The sequence below is a fragment of the Quercus lobata genome, chromosome 1, assembly GCF_001633185.2.
Source record: "Quercus lobata isolate SW786 chromosome 1, ValleyOak3.0 Primary Assembly, whole genome shotgun sequence".
Classification (NCBI taxonomy): domain Eukaryota; kingdom Viridiplantae; phylum Streptophyta; class Magnoliopsida; order Fagales; family Fagaceae; genus Quercus; species Quercus lobata.
The window spans coordinates 151,802-172,412 of NC_044904.1; the positions used below are offsets into that span (position 1 = coordinate 151,802).

The 20,611-nt window shown below is 34.1% G+C and overlaps 1 protein-coding gene across 1 annotated transcript in view; it reads left to right on the plus strand.

Moving 5' to 3' along the window:
• The first annotated feature begins 282 nt into the window (after positions 1–282).
• The window catches only part of LOC115964027, a 31,788-nt gene continuing 11,459 nt past the window's right edge, over positions 283–20,611 (plus strand). The window contains exons 1-4 of the mRNA XM_031083349.1: positions 283–593; positions 2,224–2,613; positions 2,725–2,810; positions 7,613–7,704. Coding sequence (XP_030939209.1) covers positions 480–593; positions 2,224–2,613; positions 2,725–2,810; positions 7,613–7,704 — 682 coding nt within the window. The 5' untranslated portion in view covers positions 283–479. The remainder of the gene's footprint in view (positions 594–2,223; positions 2,614–2,724; positions 2,811–7,612; positions 7,705–20,611) is intronic.

Below are 20,611 nucleotides of genomic sequence, written 5' to 3' on the forward strand. Positions count from 1 at the left end.
TCTCACTTGGTACTGTTGGTAGAGATATGGAAAGGAATCAATCACAAAACCAAAGGATGTGATCAGAGGAGCAAGACGACAATAGTGGGAAAGGGGAAAAGTGAGAAAAACTCGAGCAAAGTGTTGAATGGTGAAATAAATGAGGATGGTTGTCAATATGCCATATATGAAAACAGGCATGCAACATTACATATTATTATGGAATTACCATGGATATCATGCCTACTTTCTAACCGTGTTTGTTATTTTCACACAATTTTACATTTTGTTTTCCAATATATCTATATATGTGTGTGTGTGTTTTCATTTGGGGAATCTCCAACAATTCTATTCCATTAACGCACAGCCATCACCACCACCTACTGAGCTTATTTATGCTTCAAAAGTACAGAGAGATAGAGAGATAATTACCTGAAACTTTCAACATCTTGTTCCCCATCTTTCTCATCTCTCAAGAAACAAGTGGAAACCAAACCATCATGCCACACTCTCCCTGGGACTTGCCATTGCTTTCTGATTTCAATCACTACTCCAACCTTCACTGCTTTCTTCAATCTGTAACTCCCATTGTTTCTACTAAACTTCTTCCCAAGGTATTCTTTAATTTCCATTCTCAATTCTTTCATTATTAGCGAAACAATATGTTTTCTCTTCTCGATCGGTTGAATTCTACTTAATTTCTCTTTGCTAATCTAGACCGATATTCATGTCAGCTATTTGTTTGTGTAACTTTGATGATCTTTTACCAATTTCAAACTAGGATCTAAATGTAAGATAGTCAATGAGAGGGCATATCTACGCTTTTATTCCAAATTTGATATACCAGAATGTTCTTTTTTTTTTTTTTTTTTTTTTTTTTTTTTTTTTTTTGCGTTTACTTCTGATCCTTATTTTCACATATGCACACAGCACACCAATACGAAAAAGTTTCATCACTTACTCTTAAACATTAATTTTTCATGTTTAGACATCATTGGTAGGTAATAAATTTAATGGAGATGGAATTGTGGGTTTTAATTAGTTCAATTGGTGAAGTTTCTTGTCGTCAAATAAAAAATCTGAAATTCAAACCCGGTCTATACACCAAAACCTATTAGTGTTTTGTAAAGGAGCACAATGTCACCAAACTCCAAAGTTGTGTTTGGATACTTGAATTTGAATTTTAATGTGATGGATTTGAAATTCCTTAATTCAAAGTCCATATATATATATATATATATATATATATTTTATATAAGATAGAATTTCTATTTTAGCCTAATCTAAGTGTATATGTGAGTGAAACTCCCTCTTGAAAACTTGAACCCTGACTCTTGCCTCCATACCTATACATATATATATATATATATATATTTTTTTTTTTACAAGATAGAATTTCTATTTTAGCCTAATCTAAGTGTATATGTGGGTGAAGCTCCCTCTTGAAGACTTGAACCCTGGCCCTTACCCCCATACCTCATAAGCACTTATATTTGTAGAGTGACCACCGCACCAAGGGTGCAGTCTATAAATATTTAAGTATATCATATGAATTTCTAAAATTCTATGAGTTTAGAAATTATTTCAAATTCAAAGATTTTAAGATTTAAAATTCTTGGTTATCCAAATAGGGCATTTGGATTTTAATCACCAAAATCTAAATCCATGTGCCCAAATCCTGTCATCCAAACGCACCGATATTTAATAATTACTCAATTGTTAAATTCCCAGAAAAAAGAGCCATGATCCTCTGTAGTTTGGAAATTGGAATCTTTATCCTCTCCATGTTCCCAAACTGAAGAATAGCTGAGAACGGATCACATGAATTGGTAGCCATTTCATGGCATCATTTATAGCAACCCCCCGTATACTATTTTCCATAATACCATTTATGTGTAACCCTGATAATGCTCGGCTTATTCATACACCATTTACCATTTACCATTTACCATACTCCTGATGGAAAAAAATTTTATAGGACCAATTGCTTCACTTTTTACCATTATAAAAGAAGCAGCGAAGAAAAACGAGTATAAATGTTATCTAAAACCATAATTAGCACTGGCACACAGGCTATGGCAAAAATAACTTTTGGAAAAAAGTAATTTTTCAAATGAATAACAGCTGTCTACGTTTAATAATTAACCCTATATATTTTGGTGCAACATCATTTATTTGGAGGGTTACCGACTTACCGTTCTTTCTCATTTTCTTTTATTCCTCACATCTTATTTATATATGCAGGCTCGTTCACTAAATGGGTTTGGGCAATCAAGTGAGAGTAGTGGTGGGAACGATATGGTGGGGTGTTTCTCCTTGAGTGACGTTTGGGAGTTTCATGTTGAGAAGAGTTTCTATGGGGCTTCTGTACCAATACTGTTGAACAATGGTGAAAGTGTTGTACAATACTATGCACCTTCCCTATCAGCTATCCAGATATATACAACAAAACCTTGTGAATCTATCTCAGTGAGTGTGAGCAATAATAATTCATCAACTAGGACTTCACAACATACCACACTGCTAGTTGACCATCATGAGGGACCATCCAAAATAATGGAAAGCCTTCGTCATCTCTACTTTCAGGTCAATGAGACATTAAGTCCTTATGATAGACTTCCGCTGACTACAAAGGCAAATTATCATATCTAAATATTCCTCTTTTCTCATTCCTCAATACCACAATATAATTATCGTTCTTTCACTAGCTAATATTTGATTATATATGGTGGGATATTTGCTCAGATAAATGAATTAGCTGAGGCTCATCCTGGCTTGACGACATTCAACAACATGGATCTCTCTCCTTATAGTTGGATAGCCATTGCTTGGTATGCACAATTCATCATTCCTAGCAAAGCCTTTTTTTTTTTTTTTTTCTTCTTCTTTAAGTTAAAATTGCTATAAGGAAATATCTTTTTTCCAGTTAACATGATTTATCTTTGGGAGTTGCTTAGATTAGAAAGATGTATAGGGGCCTAGTATTAGTGTAGGATAAAATGCAAACACGTCGGACACTGACTACGTTTAGCAAATATCAAAGGCTTTAATACTAATTTATTGTGAGTATACTTAATTATAATAGATTTATGTGAAATAGGAATATAGAAATGGGATAAAACAACCACACAAAGAATACAAACATTCATATGGTTCGGTCTTTAACTTATGTGCACAGGTGGTGTTAAAAAGAAAGTTCTACTAATAAAATTGAGAGATTACAAAGATAGTATATGTCAAAATAAAATAATTCAAAGCACCCCCTCTATTCACAAAGGCTACTGCTTGAAGGTTTTAAGGAGCTCACATATATATAGTACCTAAAGTCTTAGCCGAATGTGACAAAATAAAATTTGTTGTTTCACACGGAACGGGAAAAAAAAAAAACGTAGGAATCAAATACAAAGTTGAATAAGAGCGACTAGCTTTTCATGGGTATGCTGTGACACACAGCACCTTATAAAACGTATCTCAACAAAATTTTCACCGAAACTTGATTCGAAAGGTTAAACTCCTTTAACGCCTGCATCAAAACCTCTATGAGCTAAGTCTAAGCAATGGTTAAACTTGTGTAAAGGAATTAGGGGTGGCTGCACATACACTTCAGGGGGATCAATGAATCCCTTGACTTGAAAAAAAAAATTATTTATATATATATATATATATATGAGATGGGTTCAAGTTACACATTTTTAAAACCACTGAATTTAAGTATCTAATGGTAAAAAAAAAAGACTATCATTAATGCTAATATTCTGATTAGGATCTCATTAATTATTTCTCATTTATTATATTTTATATCTATCTCTAGACTCAAAAAAAGTGTTATATTTGACTCTCTCTTTACTTTTCTCTCTTTATCTCTTCCTCCGCCACCGTTGTTCCACCTCAATGGATAGATTGCCGGCATATGAAGGGGAAAAAAAAAATGAAATACAAAAATTTAGAAAATTTTTATTTAAAATATATATATATATATATATATATATATATTTCCACGCAAATGTATTGCATGAAGCACAATTTCTCTTTTTTTTTTGTTTGGTTAATAGAAATTTTCAAGCAAGACCAGTTTTAGATGAACAATTAGATGAAACCTACACCAGAAAGAATGGATTAAGTTGACTTGACTTGTTAATGCAACTCTATCTTGTATGTTGTGTACTTGTGCTTGCATATGCAATGAAGAATGGATTAAGTTGACTTGACTTGTTAATGCTACTCTATCTTATGGTAATATTATAATTTTGGTTAAAAGAGTGAGTGAAACAATGGAGCATGATTTTCCCCTTACATGCATATATCTGTGGGCTAACTGGGCTGTCTGTCATTTCCTTGAAGAATGTTGGACTCTGACTCAGGTGTAACTTCAGCAGGGGCACCATAATTGATCGGTAGTCATAAGCAGTTACCGCTTCAATTTTCTTTCCCGTTTGCTGCATAGCAATAGTAGTTGTCCTTATTATACCGTCAAATTTGTAAAGCTGCAACAATAAACATACTGAAATTCAATCATCCAATGGAATGAAACAGTTCATCAAGCAACGTATCTAATATCAAACACAGAACTACACCTAAGGACATTGGGTTTCACTTCAAGCATGAAAGTTATCATGCTCATAAATTTGGCTGTATCATACCTTTTCATCGATCTCGCTAATATGCTTCTTGATCTCTAATTTTATTTCATTGTCCTCGTGATTTTCTTCCAAAATATACCATATGATATCCGACTCAACATTCTCACCATTTGTGTTCTTAATCTGTCTCTCACGCTCTGACAAGAGAGACTTGTAACTCAATGGTTTGTGCCCAAACTCTTCCCTTCTTTTATCTTCTTCAACGCATATACTATCCAAGTTCTGCCATACCTTAATGTATCTCAAATACAGTATTTTTTTTCTCAAAAATGTTCTACATCTGGTGAAATTCAGCCTCATAGATCTTGAAAAGATCTTTCCCTTGACTTCTACTTGTTTCTCTCAAATTTGCCCACTGCTTCAATTGCTCCTCAATATTAATATTAGTACCTCCCTTCAATAACAAATCCACAATAGCATCTTTACACTCATCATCATTTAATATGATTTCAACATTAGCACTAGAAGTAATAGCGGCTCCATCTTTCGGCACAAGAAGCTCTCCATGCGACACTCGTCGAAAACTACACAAGAGAAGTCCTCATTGAATAAAATCTTCTCATGATAAGCAACACAAGACTCACCTCTAATCTTATCCTTTGCAAGACTGAAGCAGAGCACGTATAACCCACAAATATGGCTGAGATCATCCAAGAACTTGAACACATGATTAAGCTCTGAGATGTCAAGAAAGCAGGCTGAGAGCAGAGTGCGGTTCATCCAATGTTCCTTAAGCAGCTGTTCCGGGATTCACTTCTTAAGCATTTCCATTTTTTTTTCCTTCTTCTGCCGGCAATCTATCCAATGTCAATGCGCTTGTTTCTCTCATGATACATAAGATTTTTAGTCAAATGTATGGTGCTTTGACTATCACAAAACACAATAGTCTCACTATGCTGCAAACCAGATCTCTCAACCAAATAACTTCTTTCACTACCTTTGCTGCTACCATATAATCTGTTTATGTGGTAAACAAAGCAACAATTGACCTTAATATCATCTTCCAATTGATAGCGTAACTAAAAAGTGTAAAAAAAAAATGACATGTTAGAAATTTCCTCTTATTTAAATCACCAACGAAATCAGAATTACTATTACTAGAATTATCTGTAATACACTAAAAGCATGCGAAATATCTAAATGAGTGCAAAACATAACATACGTCATGGTATCAACTGCACAAGCATAAGGAATGCGAGACATGCTACTTCTCCTCCTCACACAACAATGACAAAGTGGTTGAAAGCTTAATGTTTGTTGTTAATGGAGTACCTTGTCCGAAGAATCATGCATCTCATCTTGAATGGGTTGAACTATGAAATCAACTATGTTAAGTTTTTAGACCGAGGTTGTTAATTTCATAATGAATTAACCAAGTTGTTATATTAGTCCAATTATACCAAATATCAATTTGAATGGAAAGAGATGAAGCATGTAAAGCTAACTTGAAAAATGTGTCACCAATCACACAAAATTAATCGAAAGGAGAAAACAATATGGTGGAGGAAGTGGAAAATCTAAGAAAAACTATCCAAGTAAAAAACCACTATGGGAGAAACCTTTCCCGATGAAGCAAATTCTCTATGATATGAAAAGTTTTACAATCAAGGAAAAACATTTTCTTAGCCTCTATTGACTCGTAGAGAACTTAAAGAGAAATTAAAACCCTTCATTGCACTAGAATGCCCAGATTCTTCAACCATATGAATTGCTTTCACAAATGACACGCATGATCATGATTAAAACTTCCGCTCACCTCTAAGAACCTCTTGAAAGTAATCTTCACAACAACTAGTATATGATATGTGCTATGGCTTCAACTTTTTCACTAACTGGTCTTCAAATTTGCTTTAATATCTCCCTTATGTTGAAATTGAGAATCTTGGTTACAAAACCCTAAGCTCACAAACATGGCCCTCTCCTCTAAATAATCTCTCTTATCAACTTATAATTTCTATTTTATATTCTAACAAGTAGGACTCAAATTAGGGGTGAAACATACAAGCTATTGGGCTTTTTGCAAAGAGGGTTTGTGCAAGAGGTTGCTATCAATCTCGACCGATTGATGTTGCTATCAAAGTTGTTGTCGATATTATAGAAACTATGCTTTCATGAGCTAATGTTTGGGTTTTTGTTTTGATCTTGAATTACACCTTTAAGTCACAACATAACTAGCAATTTTTTGACATGGTTTAACAACACTAATACATATAGACCTAACAAATTATAGTGTTTTCATGCACTTTGTCAGTTGTTTTAACTTTAAATCCACAAGCTTGCTAACATCATTGTCTTTGACTATATCAAGCTTCTTCTTCTCTTTTTTAATGGTTAAGAGTAGAGACTCGTTTAATTTTAAATTGATGATGATTGATGATAATTTTACTTGAAGATGCTGAATTCATGCTCCACAACCTATAATATGTTACCCCCAATGCATAGCCTTAGATAAGAATAATGAAGGTGTCCAGTGCAAGATAAAAATTCAAACACCATAGTTGATATTGAGACTGTGATTCGGGTATAGACTTTACTTTGACGGGCAACATCAAAGAGAATTGAAACTTTCACCAATAAAATAGGAAGATTACAAAGCCAGCATAGACTATCACAAACTCAAACCCAAGGCGCACCAAATTTCTTTCAATTTACGAAGGCTACGGTTTGAAGGTTTTACAAAGAGTCCACTATATATATATAGTAACAATGATCTTAACCAAGTGTGACGGCTGGTCGCACATAGAGTGAAAATACAACTGACTCAAATAGGAATCAGGAAGCTCACGATAACAAATAAAATGATTTGCCCATACATTGCATGTCGAAAATTAATTTGTTTACTATTTTTTTTTTCCTAGGAGTAAAACCGATATTCCAGCGACACACCCAATGTGCACCCTATAATTTGTTGAAACGAACATGAGTTAACGTTTCGAAGGAAGGTATGAATATGACTAACAATTTAAAAATGGTCTCCATTGTTTATTAATTAGGTATCCTATCTATCCGGTACCAACGACAAGAATTGTGAAGGAATTATCTGCATGTTTCCTCACTTATCACCCATTATCATTACCCCTCCAAGGTATGTTTTCATCTCTTGCGGGGGTCTTCTTCCCTTTCTCAAACGTTTGTGTAATACAAGATAGTTATGAACGCATCCCAGCTTTCCATGCTAGCTAGGCTTAGAACATTATTTGCATCTCTTTATTTTCTTCTCGCCATAAAAATATTTTCCTATTCTTACTGTTTGGTTTAATATGTCTCAAGATTATAGTATGATTTACTAATATTTTACCCATTAATTACTCCACACATACTCTTTATCCTACCTACTTTTTGCTATATTGAAGTTAAAAATATAATTTTGGAGTGCTTATAAAAGAGAGGAAGAACTCCAAATTTACCTGAGACTGTAAAAAGAGAACTATGAGAAGGTATATCTATTGTATTGATCAATTAAATTAAATATGTAGCACCAAGTCTTAGGATTACTGGACTTTGAGGGGACTAGTACTGGATTTCTCATTTGGAAATATTATGATCAGTGTCATTGTCAACCATTTGATCGAGCTTTAAGGTTCTTGACTGCCAACTCTAAATCTAATAAGACTAGTACAAAAAGTACAAGAATAGTAATTCTAATAGCCCCTCAAACTCAAAATGGATTTTGATAAGCCAACTTGAATTTGGATTCAAGATCATGGAAACGGCCTAGTGGATGGGATTTGGTGAACAAACAAAGGTCTTGCTTGATAAGAGGTAGTGTCGAATGAGATGATAGTCAATCTTAAAGTCAGGGGCGGCTTGATGCATTTGGGGGCCTAAGGCGAAAATTGATCATCTTATTTAGATGCAAAATTACTATTAATTAACATGAACTACATAGAATTTTTTTTTTTTATTTTAATTTTTAAGACAAAAAAAATTTGACAAAATTTTTCATACTTGTTGATGTAGTAGATTGATAGTGGTAAGTAAAACAGTGGTGTTAGTGGTAGATTTAGATGAAAACTAGTAAAAGTTTGCTAATTAAACTCTTATTATTATTCTTTTTTTTTTTTAGAAGTGCAATATTCACAATATTTTTTACAACAAATCCTAGATTTTAAACTGTTTTTTGTTTTTTATTTGAAAATATCACTATAATTATTTTTTTGCCATCAACAATAGGCTGTAATAACTTGCTACTTAGCATTAGTTGTAAAAGTGTTGTGAAAAATATTGTGAACGACGTTGCATTTTTCTCTATTTTTTTATTTGTTTTTCATCTAATAAAAAAAATTATTTTATTTATTGATTATAAATAATCCTATTGGTTAAAATTTAGGGGCCTTTTTTTTACTTGGGGCCTTAGGCGGTTGCATTTTTTGCTTCACCATAGAGCCGGCCCTGCTTAAAGTGCTTGGTCCGCTCATGAAAAACGCTATTATGAGTGAACCAAATAGGACTCATATTAATATATTATTAAAGTGCACGACGGTGACAAAAGGTAGTGAAATGCCCATGTCTTGTTGTAACTATCGGAACCAAAGAAACTGAATACACCTGAAATTGTCCTATATTCACGATAATCTTATAATCCAAGTCATTAAGGTATATTATGTTCACGATCAAAGCTCAATTAGCGAATCGATAAGATTTGCTTGCTAATACAAATGAGTCAAGCTTAAGTTTACTGCATGGCATGTTTCGTTTTACTAAACAAGCTGAGCTCAAGCATCAAGGTGCGCGCTTAACCTGTAGTCTCGCAAGTTGTTAATGTTGTAAATGTATAATATGGGACTAAGATGCTTCAAAGCCCATGTTGAAAAAGAAGTAAAGCTAGTTCTTGAGCACCTCTGGATGAGTAGACTCAATTTTTTGGTAAAAATGTGAGGGTGTCACTTTCAAAAGCTCACAAAGAGATTGACGATGACAATTTAGAGGGAGAAAAATAGGTCGAAAGAAAGTCGCATATGGAGTCTAAGAGAGGAGGGTGTAACACACATAGTGGATTATATAATTTCACCATATACAAGGGGTAAATAAATGAAATTATCCTCATTTATGATAACCTTCCAATCCAAGTCATTAAGGTATTTTATGTTGACAATCATCTTTTATAAACTTTCCATAAATCTTGTATTCGTAGATTGTACCTTCCATATGGATATAAATGAGCTGAACTGTTTATGCAGTGACTCGATGAAAGCTCAATCAGCAGATTGATTGGGTTTGCTTGCTAATACAAATGAGTCAAGCCCAAGTTTACTACATGGTATAAGAAATACAGAGAGCTAGGGAGAGAGAAAACAAGCTAGAGAGAAAGGATTGAAGAGAGAATTTCTGTAATTGTATTTGATAAATCAAAATGAATGTACAACAATGTATTTATACTAAAAACTAACACAGGAAATAGAATAACTAAGTCTAACTGACTCTCCACACTATACGGATCCAACTGTACAACCAACCAATCACTGTATTACACGTGTTCAAGTATACATCTGTCATTTATTCTAATAAGCCTAAACTACTAGTCGTATACTATCTCAGTCGTTTAGCAAGCTGCATCAGTTTTCTTCCAATGCTCTGTTTCATTACTCTGCCTCACTGCCTGAGCTGACTCCTTTGCATATTCTTCAGTTCAATTGACTTGAATCACTTGCATCTGTTTTCTTCTTCTGTTTCTTATCTATGCATTTATCCAAACATTGACACATGGCTCATTTTGGTTTGCTAAACGAGCTTAACTCAAACATCAAGGTGCTCAACCCGAAGGCTCGCAAGTCGTAAATGTCGAAAATGCATAATGTGGGACTTAAATACTTCAAAGCCCATGTTGAAAATGAAGTAAAGCTCTTGAGCACCTCTGGATGTATAAACTCATATTTTGATGTATAAATTCAATTTTTTAAAAAAATATGAGGGTGTTGCTTTCTGAAGCTCACAACGAAATCACTGATGATGATGTAAAAAGAGAAAAATAGGCTGAAAAAAAGTCATGAATGTGAAAAATTAAATAGGAAAGGGCACATCTAGGCATCGGTAGAGCCAATGGGATCGAGAAAGGGCAATATCCCCCTCAACCTACCAAAAATTTCAAAGATAGTAGTCACTTTACAATGTTTGCCCCCTCCTCCTCCTCCCATTTATAATTTTTTTTTTAAATCCTTTTCATGTATTTTTAAAGTAGGACAAAATTTACTATTTAATTTTTGTAATTATTTAATTTTGGTATTTTTATGTAAAATTTGTTATTTTAGGTGCTTTTAAAGTGTTTTTAGGTTAAATTTGGTTCTTGTTATGGTTAGGTATCAATTAGGAGTTATTTTATAATATATTTTCTTGTCAAGTTTTACGAGCCCTTAAATAGATTTTAAGTTTGTAAACGTTTTTTGAGTATTATTGATATTAATAAAAATTCAAACTTTTGTCTATTATTTCTTTGGTGGATTCCAAAACCCTTTCTCCTTGTGGATTCAATGAACCCTCTTGGATTCAAGGTTAATTTTAGAAGCAAACGTGTTTTTTTTTTTTTTTTTTTTTTTTTAAGTAGACGTGTTTAGCTATTTAACGATTACACATCTTGCATCAGTTGGTATCAAAGCCTTGACTTATTCTGATCTGGTGGCTAACGTATGAGATGGTAGCAATTCCCGTGACAAAAAACTTAGCAAGTATTGTGTGACATACAACTAGCACTCAAAAATATCTTTGTTAGGATGCTATCATTGGAGCATGGAAACAATATGGATAACTATATTACAGAGACATAACTCACGGGAAACCCATCGGTAAGCTATTTTCATATAGGCCTTATAGAAGAATTGCAAGTTTTAATGATTATTTTTATAAAGAAGATTTTCTTGATTGGTTACTTGATCTAGAGAATTTATTTGACAATGAAAATATTTGTTATGAGAGAAAAGTTGGACTTGCATTGTATAAACTTAGTAAGTATGCCTTATGTTGGAGGGAACAAGTACAATCTAATAGAATCCGACAAGGTAAAGACAAAATTCGTTCATGGCCAAGGATGAAAAAGATGCTTGCTATCAAATATTATCCTTTGGATTGTGATGAACTTTTGTCATATACAAAAAGAAAAATTGTTATTGGCCAAAACTTTCATACTTGAATTTTGAAGAGCCATATATTCCACCATTAAAGGAAGAATTGCATGTTGAAGAAAACACTATTTTTGAAGATTATGTAGAAGTCAAAGAAAAAAATATAGAGATTTTTGAAGAAATTAATGAAGGTCTTGTTATAGAAAAAGATCCTAAAGTCAAGATTATTGTGGAGGAAAATAATGAAGATCCTATTATAGAGAAGTCGAATAGGAAGGAATTGAATAGGAAAGTTTAAAGGATCTCAATGAAATGAAATCATATGATTGTGTCAATCTCAAGATCCTTTTGCTTTGGTGGTAAGCAATACACCATAGTTTATTGATTTTATTGGGGTTGATAGATTTGATTCAATTGTTAGTTCTTATCTGGTAAATCTCTAGAATAACATGAAGATCAAGGAAAAAGAAATTCAAGTTGAATTGTTTATCCCATTGATGAGTTGCAAGTATGGTAAGAAGATCAAAGGGCTTAAGCATTCGAAGTATTTGCTTATTTGGAGCGGAAGATTTCAGGTTTCAAAAATGAACTCGAGAACGAGTTTGTTTCAAGTGGAGGAGTCTGATGTAGGACAAAATCTACTATTTAATTTTTGTTATTTTTATGTAAAATTCATTAGTTTAGGTTTAGTTTATGAATTTCCTTACTTTTAGGTGCTTTTAATGTTTTTTAAGTCAAATTTAGTTCCTATTATGGTTAGGTATCAATTATGAGTTATTTTAGAATATATTTTCTTGTCTGTCAAGTTTTACAAAGCCCTTAAATAGGCCCCTAAGTCTATAAACATTATTTTGAGTATTATTGATATTAGTAAAAATTTAGACTTTTGTCTATTGTTTCTCTAGTGGATTCTAGAACCCTTTCTCTTTGTGAATTCAAGGAATCCTCGTGGATTCGTGGTTTATTTTCAACAGTGTTTCTTGTTTTCTAGAAGTAGACGTATTCTGCTTCTTGACGCGTCCACATCAATTTCTAGTTAATAAATTATTATTTTGATCATACTTACCATCAACGCACTATTATCTCTTTCCTATGTCAAAATTCATTAAAAAAATAAATTAGGAAAATCTTTCTTATTTTAACAATGTGTTTTAAGGTTAAAAACCTTTAAAATTAAAACAAAAGTAAGAAATAAAATTACAACGAGGCTAGAGTTTTTTCAAAATATTATTATTATCTTCTAAAAGTGATATATACACACACAAAAATTGGTAGGACCTCATTTTTAATGTATTAATTTTTATTCATAAAACTTTGTGTAATAAGCAATAAAATTTAGAATAATTACATAACTATTAAAAATATATTCATTCCTAAGTGAAATTTCAACTTTGAAAAAGATTGAAAAAAGACTTATTTATGCACAAAAAAAAAAATCCTTAATTGATAAACAAAATATATATAATATTCTATCTTATTTTAGTTTTCTTACATTAAAATAGAATTTAATATACACATGAATTAATTTTTTATATTTCATATTTATCTAAAGGGTGTGTGTGTGTGTTCAAGTATATGTGTACATAAATTTTGTACCCTAGAGTCAAATCCTAACTCCGGCACTACATTTAGACCCCTGGAATCAAATCCTAGCTCTACCACTACATCTAGTACTAGGGAAGCAACACTCGCACCTAGGCCACAACAAAAGATTTTGGTTTGATGCATGGAATTATATAAAAATTAGCAAGGCTACTAGCTTTGATTAGATATTAAATTTGAGCAATTTAAATGAAGAAAAAATAGTTGTTATTTACCTTGTTTGAAAAAAATGATTGTTTCCTAAAGCAATTTTGTTTTTAGGTAATCAGAAAATTAATCGTTATGTTCATGTTTAATTTTTCCCTTGAGAGATTTAAAGGATAAAACTCAATGGCCACTCTGAAATAACTCAATCATTATAGTATGTAGATTTTTTTAAGCAATTCTAATCCAATCAACTATTGTTAAAGGAGTGAGTTTTAGTTAGCTCAATTGATAAAAATTTTTATGGTTGTATAAGAGATTTGGCGGGGTTCAATCCCCACCTATACCAAAAACTGATTGGTGTATAAATTTGATAATAAAGAGTTATCATTAGGAGCAAACGTCATAGGTTGAAACTCTCTAAATATATATATATATATATATATATATATTGTTAAAGGAAACCATTGTTACTTGAGGACAAGGATCTTTAACTTTTCAAATGAAATAGAGAAAGTCTATTTTACAATTAGATTTTAGATTTTATACCTACTTGTATACATGCTGACACATAATTTAAAATTGTAAGTAACATGGCAATGGATACTCCTTTAGTTTTGTATAGGTCTATGCATAAACCAGCTTAGTTTTGCCAAAATTATCTTACGCACTCTATATTGCATTGATCTCCACGGATATGATATTAATTTTTAAGTGGGTTAGGTGAGTTCAACTATTAAAGTGGTTGGTTGAGTTACGTGGCAAATTAAGTTTTCTTTTTTCACTTTTAAACTACCAAAATCCAACCAAACCTGCCTTTATCTTATATCAATTTTAAGTTTTTGTTTTTGTTTTTGTTTTTTTTTAACACCATGATTGACACATGCAAATATGAAAAATAAACGATCCTTGCGAACAAATTTGTAAGCATACATAGTGAAATGGATATGATACTCTAATCATTTAAAAAAAAAATTAGAAAGTACTAATAGGTTAAGACGTATGTATTTTAATCTATCAAAAGTGGGTTGCTTCCTATAATTTTCCTCAATGGTTTATAGGGTATAGAGGAAATACAACTTATTACATTTATCTTTAAAAGGTAAAATAGTTTTTAAAGTTTAGCATATAACACAATTAAAACTAACCTTCCGAGTCGAAATTGCCCAAACTTTAGATCAACTTGCTGTTTTGGAGGTTGATAGGTTAGTGGCAGTTTGAAAATTTTCCAATCCACCGATGACAATTTGGTTGAAATTTTTTCCCTCAATGCACCCAATAACCAACACACATTCATAATTTTGTAAACTAAACCATTTTAAAAAGAGAGGATGCTAGTCTTGTTATGAGTGGCTGTTGTATTAGAATCCACATAGTGTTTTCTAAAAAATATAATTTGTTTTTTTTATTGTCTTGTCTACTTGACATTTCAAGTATCATGTAGGCAACTCATCACCAAATCTCCCAAGAAACCAAAAATTTCTATGAAAACACAATTATGGTACGACTGTACCGTACGAACAAAGAAGTTACCATTGTATTGGTATTGACCGTACTGAGGAAATATATTGTATTAGCCATTAAACTAGTTTTGGTACTCCTTCAAAATGTAACAAATAAAATACCAGGTTGTATTAGGTTGTACCAGGATATTTCAAGTATTTTGGCTAGCATTGATGTTTCGGCCAATACAGCAAATTTATTTCTAAAATGTTATTTAAGCAATTGGGTTAACGTACTTGGGTTAATATTTAGGATTATAAAATATTTGAATTTAAAATTTTATGTTGATAAACATGAAAATTAATAATTTCATACTTACATAAATAAATTCAAAAATACATATATGTATAGAAATATATAAATAGTAATAATCCCGAAACAGTACACCGGTATTAATCAGTACCGAAATATTTCGTTCCTTTGCCCAAACCTAAATGGCTTCTTGGAAATTGACTCTCTTGATTACAAAAAACATATTCCTAAATCACCACATCTAAATCTTAATAATTGACTACCACAACACTACAACCAACCCTATATCTCCTTAACCAGTATTAGTTGTCATACCAATTTTTTTTAAACATTAACACACTGTTTGATTGAAAGAAAAGTGGAGAAAAGGGAAATCAATAAAAGGAAAGTAATGTGAATCTTTTCTTTTGTTAAATAGAAAGAGTGGAGAAAATGGAAAGTCATGATAATGGTATTTGTTTATGTCCCTCAATTTATCACTTTTCTACTTCCCTTCGATTAGGTAGAATTAGAAGAGAATTTGTAGTATAATTGATTAAATTATTTTTATGACCATAATTTACTCACTTAAATAAAATATTTTATTATTATTTTAAACTGTTTTAAGAGTAAAATCATACTCTTGATATTTTGTCATTATTTTTTTATAAAAAAATGTGGTGCTTGAACCTAAAATGCTCAATGATTTTTGGGTCATACTCACAATTCATTTGTTTGGGTGGGTATGGTATTTCCTACAATGGGAAAACCTCCGAGAGCCAACCCAATAGCCCAAGGGAGGGTTCTCAAACCCACTCTATCCTATTTTCCTTCTTATGTATGCTTCTTGAGAAGGCCCAAGTTATATTGAGTTGAAACCTTCTCTCCCTCTTTGGTCGTTCCTCCCTCTTCTCTCGTGTATCTTTCCCTAAGAATGCCAACCACTTATTCTCTAGCCCATTTTCCCTTTTATAATGCCCTTCTAGTGGGGTCCCAATGATGATGTTTCATCCACCTTTCACATGGACTCCACTTCTATTCAAGATTCTTGATCAAGTGGGGCCTTTTAATGAACTTGCACTTGATGTCGGATGGTGCTCTGTAGATAATTTCCCTTAAGGCACTATCGTTCTCATTTGTTCGGGCTGGATTTGGTCTCCGGCCCATCGAGGGCTAACAGGTTGGTGTGATATTGGGTCCTATCCTCATAATCATACGAAGGCTTATGGGCTAGGCCCCAATCTTATACTGGGCCCCAACCTCTTAACCATACAAAAGCTAATGGGACGAGCCTCAACCTAATGCTCGTACAATAGCCCCTATGATTCCATTCCCATGGAGTAGGGATGGGATCGAGGTTAATTTTTATACACCGATGAGGGGATGGGATTGGGGTTAAATTTTATATATCGGTAAGGGGTACTTTGGAGTCTGCTTCCCTTTAGGAAAACCAACCGCCAATCAATAAATGCGAAGGACGTGACAACCTGTACATTTCGCACGTGTGACTGCAGTTGTCATATCAAACAATCAAGATCGCCTGACGTTTCGTATGCCAAGGTACATATGGAATGGATTTAAGGGGGAAGTTATTAATTTTCCCTCAAATATCATTTAAGATCACCTCTCCTATAAATACGGACAAACTCCTTTTAATCATTTTCTTTATTCCATTTTTCTCTCCTAGCCTTATTTGCTTCATTCTCTTGAGCCACAATCGTCCCCCCTGAGATCATCCCTTTAAACGAAAAGGCAGCACTGTAAGTTCTCTAACCCCTACCTCTCTCTTCAAAAATAATATTTAGACTTCCCAGTAATGGGATTTGTGTATCTATTAAACTTTGACACCGAGGATGTGGCCTTCGAAACTAGATTCAACATCCCTCAGGACATACATATTGAGTATTATCCTAGAGGGAATATAGAAAATGATAGGCATCCTAGGGTAGTTTTCTTGCCTCTTATAGCAATACTTGAGGGCGACATCAGATTTCCCGTAGATCCTCTTTTGCTTAGGACCCTAAGTTTCTATGGGCTCAGCCCTGACCAGTGTCTCCCCAAATTCTATAGAGTAGTGAATAGTGTGAGGTGCCTCAACAAACTATACAACCTACGGCTTAACCACCATGACATCAACTTTTTGTATGGTATTTGTGGTAGTCTGAAAAATGGCTACTACCTTAAAATTCGAGACCTCGTAGCGAGACTGATACAATGCCTCCCTAACTCTAATAGGAACTCTGCGAGAGAGTTCATAAAAGTGAGCGAGAATTGGCTAGCTGGTGAACTCACGTACCCAACATCACCTAGGCACGTTAGTCCCTTATTTTCCTGAGCATAAGTAGTGTTGGGTTTACTTCTGTTTTATGTTTCCTCTTATTTTGTTTTTGCATATATTTCTTCTTCTTTTTTTACTGAACTTTTGTTCCTGGCTTAATTTACTTTGGCCTATAGTACAGTTTCTAAACGCTTTAAAATGGACATCAACGTTGTCCATGTTCGGGACTTGAATTTCGTCCTATGCTCAGAGATTTTCGTCCACTACGATGAGCAACTTAGAGCTACCCATCTGATCCTCGGCTGTATTCCATCCAATGTTATGAATACCGTTTCGGAGCCCGTTTCGGTTTGTCAATTGGAACGGAATATTTCGGTACCGGTCTAATACCGATCTATTTTGGTATGCCATTTCGGGTTATAGTTATTTTTTTTATATATTATAGGTTATTCATCAAAACCCATATAAATTTTTAAGAATTTTATAATTATAAGTTCATATTTCAACTAATATGTCAAACTTATTAAGCCCAAATCCCAAATATCACTCAATAATAATAATAAATTAATAATTTTTTTTTAGATTATAACAATAATAAAAATAAAATTAAAATTAAAAGAGGAAAAAAAATTAAAATGGTGAGACATAAGTTAGCCACGTGGAGTGGGATGGCTTAGAAGTCAACATAAGTGGCTAAAGGCTGAAACTTTCAACTTTTCCAATAAGTGACTCACATGTGAAGGGCTCATAAAACTAAAAGAAATTAAAGTATTAACTATTAAACAATAGTAAATTAATACAAGGCAGTGAAGGGCCTGAAGGCAGACTACACGCAAAGGTGGAATAGTGGAAGAAGGTTAAGGATGAAGCATTCTATTTTTACTGTTAGTCTTGTGGGGCTCACAAAAACATAATAAAGAAAAAATTCAAATTTTAAAACACAAGTGACAAGAGAGAAGAGTATATCACTTGGGCTGGCAAAACAAACAAAAAATTTAAAACAAAGCATTTAAGGAAGAGTAAGGAGGTTGACAAACAGTCAAATACATCACCATTTACCTGTACAACACACAAATAAAAAACAAAAAGGAGATTGGCAGGACTGAAACCCACCAAAAGAAAAGAAAGAAGAAGATGGGTTTGAAACCCACTAGAAGAAGTAAATAACAAGAAGAAAAAAAAAAAAAAAACAAGAAGAAGAAGGTTCCGAAACCCAGAAGAAGAAGGACGAGGAGGTAAGATTTTTTTTTTTTTTTTTTTAAAGCCAAAATTTGGTACCAGTCAAAATATGTATTTCGGCCGAAATTGGTCGGAATTGGCCAAAATGGCGGAACACTCTGAAATAGGCCGAAATTTGATCTGAGGTGGAAAGAGGGGTATTATGGTACCGATTTTCATGCCGATAGGAAATATTCCGGCCGAAACGGAACAAAATCAATAACAATGGTTCCATCCTATACAAGCTATCAAGATCCGAGACCTGCTTTGACTGTTGGGAGCCCCCTATTATCTTATATAGATGTACACCTTCCAGGGTTCTTACTAAAAGGCCTTACCGTGGGAGAAGCTCGGGAAAAGGGCCCCTGTCATAAAAGAGAAAGTTCTTTGGATTCGGTCAAAGACGGTTCAGTGGGTACAGTTTCCCAGGATAGAGCAAAACACATCCCTGTAGAAGAGCCCACTATTTTAGCCCCAAATGCCATTATGGTTCAACAGCGTAATATGAACATCAAGCGTTACTTCTCTGATGCTCAACCAGTCGGAGGTTAGGCAACCCCTCAGTAAACCACCCCTCCAATGTCCTGAGGTTGCCACAAGAGGATAAGAACTGCTGATGAACCGTCCAGGGAGTCTGACATTCCCCCTGCTGAACGTACCCCCCCTCCTCGTGGTCACAGCCATCATAGATTTTCTCTCTGCCAGGGAAATTACTCCTTGACCGAGGTCCATCGAACGGCCGACCATCACGGGTGCCGATATGGCTTCATCTTCCACTTTCCCATCCTCAAGTTGGTAGAGTTTTTTCAAGCTGGGGGAGGGTCCTCTTCCTTTGGACTCTTATGTGTGGACTTGGAGAAGTGGGCTAGGTGGCCAGGTTACGGACAACCTTGGGCAAGCTTTGCTTCTTCCCGAGGATCTGAGGTACTAGTAGAATGGCAGGGATAAAGATATCGCCCTCAACTTAAAGTGGCATACTATCGTTGTAAGTATTCCTGATCAGCATCTTTCATTCCTTCTTAATGTTCTATATTCGTCTAAATACCCTTCCTCAGCTCATATCTGACCCTGCTCTTTCTCTTTATTTGCTCTAGGCCTTTAAAATGATGCACCTCCTCGAAGGTTGGCTAAAGTTGTCCACCAAGAGAGTGGATAGGGAGAAAGCCCTTAAGAAAGTGGCTGAATCCACCTTCTAGGAGAAGATTCTAGAATTGGCCCAAATGGAGCCAAAGGTCGTGGCTGCCAAGAAGGCCCAAGACTTTGCCAAATGAAAGATAGGGGTACTAAAGGGTAAAATAGAGAATTCAGACTCTAAGTTGGTTATGGCAATAAGTGTGGTTTCGACCCGAAACAAGGAACTCGCAGATTTAAAGTAAACAATAAAGCAGGTTGAGCGGCTATTCTATGATATGAGCTTCAATGATGCTGAGAACTCAAGCGGCCCCGTCACCTTTGAAACTCGAAGGATGGGGTTCATGCAAGGTTGGATGGTAGTAGTGGATGCCATTAACCTCCCCGAGACTTCTCCTTTTAGAGATCTTGCTCAAGTACCACTACTTAATGACCCTCATGTCCAAGCTCTGATTAAGAACCTACCTACTACAAAAGGTGAAGAAGAAGAGAGGGATAGCCCCAATATGAGAGAGCTAGCCGAAAAAATCAACTCACATATAGTGGTGGTATATTTGGACAATTCGGCTTCCGTTGCTGCTCCTGAAGGCACGAGCACCTCAAAGATCACTCTTGCACTGACTACCCTAGTTTTTGAAGGTATTTCTCCTGTCCTCCTTGATGCTGCCCAAGATCCTGCCCCTTAAACACTTAGTTTTATTTATGCTTAGGAACAATGTCAACCATCGATTCGATGCAACAAGCTGAGCTATTACAAATAATTCCTATGCTGAAATAAGTTTTGGTTTCTCATAGGGATTCTCCACTTACCTGATAATCGTGGTCAATCC